Source organism: Cucumis melo, chromosome 2 (genome assembly GCF_025177605.1).
Source record: "Cucumis melo cultivar AY chromosome 2, USDA_Cmelo_AY_1.0, whole genome shotgun sequence".
Lineage (NCBI taxonomy): Eukaryota > Viridiplantae > Streptophyta > Magnoliopsida > Cucurbitales > Cucurbitaceae > Cucumis > Cucumis melo.
The window spans coordinates 860,951-866,950 of NC_066858.1; the positions used below are offsets into that span (position 1 = coordinate 860,951).

General features: G+C 34.8%; 1 protein-coding gene across 2 annotated transcripts; it reads right to left on the reverse strand.

The window, feature by feature from the left end:
• Window positions 1-698: 698 nt before the first annotated feature.
• Window positions 699-5,734, reverse strand: LOC103492181 (amidase 1-like). Of its 2 annotated transcripts, none has more exons than XM_051081264.1 (9): window positions 5,586-5,734; window positions 5,119-5,271; window positions 4,513-4,637; window positions 4,296-4,421; window positions 3,629-3,814; window positions 2,552-2,699; window positions 2,265-2,436; window positions 1,655-1,789; window positions 699-990 (listed from the first exon to the last, which is right to left on the reverse strand). In XM_051081264.1, the coding sequence occupies exons 1-9, from the start codon at window positions 5,690-5,692 to the stop codon at window positions 925-927; spliced, it is 1,218 nt and encodes a 405-aa protein (XP_050937221.1). In that variant the 5' UTR covers window positions 5,693-5,734; the 3' UTR covers window positions 699-924. The 2 variants fall into 2 exon arrangements, with proteins under 2 accessions (XP_050937221.1, XP_008450659.2); XM_008452437.3 differs by lacking the exon at window positions 699-990 and adding an exon at window positions 1,209-1,503.
• Window positions 5,735-6,000: the final 266 nt, after the last annotated feature.

A 6,000-nucleotide genomic window follows, 5' to 3' on the forward strand; every position in this document is an offset into this window, starting at 1 on the left:
TTGACGATTGATTCTCGTTGTTGAGTCTATTTTTTCTTTTTTATATTTACTTTGGCTATCGTAACTCGATTTTTTCTTCCCCTCTCAAGAATGAGTGTCGAGAAGAGATGACATGAAACGTTATAAGAAAGAAAAGTGAGAACATTATATGTTTGTTCAATTTTAGAATATATGGATTGGGAGCAAGAATGAGAGCAAAAGCATCAAATCATCGAGAGTGGGTATTGAGGGAGAGCGAGAGGCGGTAGCAAGGTAGAGGATCGAGAGCCACCATACGTGCTTCAAGAAGTCTAATGCAAACTAATCATTTCCAAAACAATGAATATAACATTTTGCTTAAGCATAAATTATCCATAGTTCTCATTTATGGTCGCAGTTTTTTTTTTTTTATCATAAATTGATAGTATTAGATGTGATTACGAAGTCGATTGCAATTTTTAAGAAAATATACATACTCATCCATCATTGTCCAATCAATACATTATAACGGTACCCAATTATGTCTAAAAATGGAACTTATCAGAAATAAAAAGTTAAAAGTGGCAAACATGCCTTAGCTTCATCAATCTAAACAAAGCTTTTTCAAAAGATAACTTCCATCACGAGTACGGTATATTCTAAAATACAATCATGTCATTTGATCTTAAAAGATGTAAAATTATATATTTGGTACTCATAACAGAGAGATGTTACACATTCATCCTTTAACCTACCTACTTACTTTCACAACTTCCTTCTCTCTTATTCATGTTGATTTTTGCAATCACTCTTACAAACCCTTTTAGTAGAAGTTGTAGAGTGACAAATTCAGAGTTACATTCTTCTCTCCAATCTTTCTTTGTTCTTGTTCTTATTCTACCTCTAGTTTATAACAAATGCTTGATACTTGGTCTAGCAATACTTATCCAAGTGGAATTCAATACTTCAGAATAAGGATTCTTGAAGGAGCACACACCACAATGGAAGATATCTCATTGATTGATAAATTTGCTAGAAAAAGAAAAAACTCATCAACAATTGTTCTCAAGGTTCAATATCAAAACAACTACACACAACAAAAGAAAAACCAGGCAATTATGAATGATTGAATATCTCATTGATCAATAAAGTTTTTAGAAAAAGAAAAACTTGTCAACATCGTTCTCGAGATTCATTATTATACAAAGAATACACGAGATGAAAAAATGACAGATCAACAATTTTGGTAGGAAAATAGAATTCTTATCCAAATCGTTATCGAGATACAAAGAATACAAGAAACAATGAAAGATAAAATATCTCATTGTTTTCACTCTTCCAATTATCTGAAAAAAGGATAGCCAATTTCAAATATCAAGGTATTTTAGCATTCTTTTCTACTTTTTAGTAGATTGCCTCAACTTCTTCTTTTAGAGTGCTGTAAAGACAATCAACAAGATTGAGCAAAAATCCATCTGAGCCATGTTTTGCTAGCAAAGATATTGATACAGGAAGACCATTGTACAACCCTAGAGGTATGCTAACCTGCAGATTAATTAGTTGGTGAGAAAAAAAATACATCCTTTTTAACTTTCAAGTAAGCGATGCCAATAGAACCAAGAGGTCCATGGTTCAAATCTCTCATCCCAACTTGTACTTTAAAAAAATACAAAAAAACTTTCAAGAGAGAGAGAACCTGGCAGACTCCAGAGACAGCAGCAATGGTGAGCAAGCTGAAAGCCTTCGCACGAAAGTCGAATTGCTCCGAGATGTCTGTGTTTAGTTTTGGAGGAGGGCCTGGGACTGTAGGAATAGCAAGTACTCCAAAATCCTGAAACGAAATGATAAACAATAGCAACTCATGATTTTTTTTAAATTCACAAACTGCTTATTTCTATAGTAAAATGTCTAATAATAGATTTTTGAGATAGAATGAATAGAATAAATATTCTCGGGAAACAAACACCAATGTCCCATTATAGTTCTAGAAATAAATTTCAAAGAAATTTGATATGTTTGTCAGATGACACAGTGTAATCATACAAGTAAACCTTTTTTCTAAAAGAAACATTGCGTTATTCCAAAGTAGATGATCCAATAGCAACTATCCAATCAGTAATAAAATGACCAATGACACTATAATTATGTTGAAATATCAAATGGAAACTACACTGGTTATAGCTTTTCTCTTTCTACACAAAAAAGCAATGAAAGTTGAGTACATATCAAAATGCACACATTTTTAAGATACTGATTATATTAGTTTAACATTTTAGTAAATTGTGTGTGTGGGAAAAAGATAATACTTCAAGAAGAGCAGCAAGAACTTCGCGCAGTTCGATTTGAATGGAGCGACTCAGATCAATATTTTCATCTGTTGCCTCCCTGATGAATTCTAATATTTGTTCTGATATTCCTGGACCCAAATGAGAACTGTAGGACCCAACCCATTCTCCGTGATTGATTTTAAATTCATGCCTGCAAGTGGGCAGCAAAGACAAGGGCAAAGATCATTCATTCATTCAACACAATTATATATCAGAATCAATTAGCTCGACAGAATTTGAGTTGTGGTTCATCACAAGATCAAAACCTCTGAAGCAATCGCTTAGATCTTACAAGGGCTGCCAAGGATGGTATGCTATGCTTATAGCCATCATTTTCTTCAATCGTGAAATGCTTCAAACTTGGAACCTTATCCTCGACATACTTTCCAAGGCTAATTTGTTTAATAAGATGGCCTGCAGTTGAAAGGTCAAATAAGTAATCACCTATACCAATTGAAATCTTTATATCTAAAAGATGAACTCCAATATCAAATTAGTAATCTTTTTTAAAAGAATTACCTTTACAGTCCCAAGTCTTGAAGAATTATGTGTTTAGTCTCTATGTTTCCAAACATACCTTTTTTAGTCCCCAAGTTCTTTGGAGTATATGCATTTGGTCCCTAAGTTTTATACACCTTTTTAATCCCTGAGTTTTTAAATATAGGTTTAGAAAGTGCCCGCAGTATTCTTTTTTCTTTTTCTTTTTGGTCTTTTAAGTTAGAAAAATGATTTTTTAAAAATTTACATCTTCTCCATAAAATTATTTTTTTACGCTTATTTCGTAATTCAAAATGTCATATAATTATTGTAAAACTAAAAAATACTTCAAGGACCTTTTAAAACTATTTGGACAATAAAAAGGTATAGTTGAAAACTCAGGGACCAAATGCACCAATTCCAAAATCCTTAGTAACTAAAAAAGTATATTTTGAAAACTTACGAACCAAACACACATATGCTTCATAGCTAACTAAAAAGGTACTTTTCCAATTTTTTCTTTCAAACGATCCAGTATATTAGGTATCTAAGAAGCACAAACACAAACATATGCACAAGGAAACGACATAATACAAACATCATAACCCATTTGGCTTGATGTTAAGAGCTTTGCAAGTTCTGGGGGAGAAGTTTTTAGTCCCTTGTTAGGTTTGATACCTCTCTTCCAGCCTTGGTGTTAGAAAGATTTTGTAATTACACTTTAGGTAGTCTTATTATGCTTGATTGAAGTTCATAGTGTGAACAACTTTTTGTACGCCTTTCTCTTTCTTTATTCTTCCTAAATGAAAGGGTACCTAATTTTAAAAAACAAAATCACTAATACAAGAATGTCAGCTTACACGTACCACCAAATAACTTCTCAACTGAACTAACAAAAGCTTGTGTCAACCGTTCACTAGTAATGCTTGAGAGGAGCTTGAAACAATCTTCTGCAATGAACACCTTCGTAGGCTTGTAATGCTCAACCTCTGGCTCATGCAGCAGCAGCCAACCTACTCTCTTTAATATGGCAGAATCTCTGGCGAACCAACCTAAAAGGAGAAGATGGTGTCAGTGGAATCTACACCATTTTCACATGGCAGGATAGCTAGCGAAACATAGTTGATATCGAAGGAAAGAGGAGACGCCAATGGCTCTGCTACGAATCTACATCACTTTGCTCATCTATATGAAAAATCATGAATAGCATAGACATTATCATCACAATGATGTCATGATTATAATGGAAATTATGGAGTACTGTATTTCCAAACTTCAGGTTCTGTTTAAAAAAAATAATCATAAATGTTTTTCAAAAAACCTTTTACCTATAAAATTAAAAAGTAAAAGTTAAAAAAGAAAAAAGGAAACAACTTTGCATGACAGCACCAAAGGGCCTTAGTTGAAAAAAATAGACAGTTTCACAAAGGAGATCAAGAGTTGACTTAAAATTCGGAGAAAAAATCAGCCTATTGTGCTTATCTACTACAAAAGACGATGTAGACAATGTGACAATGAGAGATTACACATTACCTACTGTATCAAAGCTCTGTGTCATCGGTATTACTCCAGATGTAGAGACCACACCATGTGAAGGCCGGAATCCGAGAACTCCACAGTAGGATGCAGGCACTCTTACACTACCTCCGGTATCGGTTCCTACAAATTGAGGTATGGTCTTTTACAATAATTTACAAAGTTCAAGGCATGGAATCACAAGTTATTCAAGGACTTAGAAGAAATATCACGCCTAAGGAGAAATCCACAAGCTTTGCAGCAACAGCAACACCAGAACCACTGGAAGATCCTCCAGGTATCCGACCTGATGCACATGGGTTTTGGGGTGTGCCATAGTGAAAGTTTTCCCCATTTATACTGCCAAAAATATGATTATCAAAGTAGTGATTAATATTCGTTCAAAAGCCTGTGTATGTTAGGAATTGGGATGAACCAATTGGTCAAACATTTCAATTACAAATTAGAAATCTGACAAGTTCACGTTGATGTCATGTCTTAACCAATTTGAAGACAGAATTGTCTGCTTGAAAAAGAATGGTAATAATATAGCTAAACCAACTAAGGAATCCCAAAGGTTATGAGTTGTGTGTCCATGAATACAAGCTTAACATGACAATTGACATGCATTCTTTTTCCTAGAGGTCCAAGGATTAATCCTCAACCCCACAATTGCAATATACACATTCCATCGTTCCATCCCCTAGAAGTTGAAGGTTCAATCCCTCGTGCCAAAGAGGTCGAAAGTTCAATCCTCATTTCCACAATATTTCCATACGCGGTATAAAATTGAAAGCCAACGAGACAAAAAAATAAAGTACAGGGTAATTTTTCTTGTTACCTAAAGGCCATTTCATCCATCATAGTCTTGCCAATGCAGGTGGCCCCTCCTCTTAGGATAGTCAACACAGCTGGCGCCGTTTGATTGGCAGGTGGGTGAGTCCTTAGCCATTCAGGATTTCCAAAACCAGCTACATACCCTTCTATATCAAATCTGTTTGGTTTAAAGTCCAAAAGAAGTTTGACTTTTAATACTCCAATTTCATGTAGAAAACAAAAAACTGCCATGTTGTCGTTTCAAAACATAAGAACCAAGAATTATTTTATCGAACTAAGCTCCAATGAAATAGAAAAACCAACAATTGATGGCTTGTAAAAATGGAAGCATCAACATCTACAAATATAACAGTAACAATATTTCAGAACTGTTCATTAAATCTTTTGATTCCATACAGATATTTCAGATCCCACAGACTATTGATCACCAAAGGCTTGATGAACTTAAACAGTAAAAAATCAGAAACTCACATGTCTTTAACGGCAAAAGTGAGACCACTTAAGGGAAGTTGATCGGAGGGAGAGCTCATCTGCAGGAGAAATTTCTCTATGAAAGCTCCACAATCATCCACAGCCATTGCAAAAGCCTAAGATCTCTCTCCCTAATCAGACTCCGCCACAACCGCCCTAATAATGGCCGGAAATTGCAGAGCTGATCTAGGGCAATGAACGAGGAAGAAGGTTGTTATTTACAAAACTACCCTAGCTACGTTGACTTTATTCTTAGTTTCATCACTCGGTCAAACTAATGTAACAACGACGGTTCGGATCAGAGTTGACTCTTTGATGATTGATTCTCACTACTCACTCTCTTTCTTCGTCTTGATGAATTGACACCTGCTTTTGCTCTCGTTCTTGCTTTCCATTTGGTTTGTTTTAAATTTGA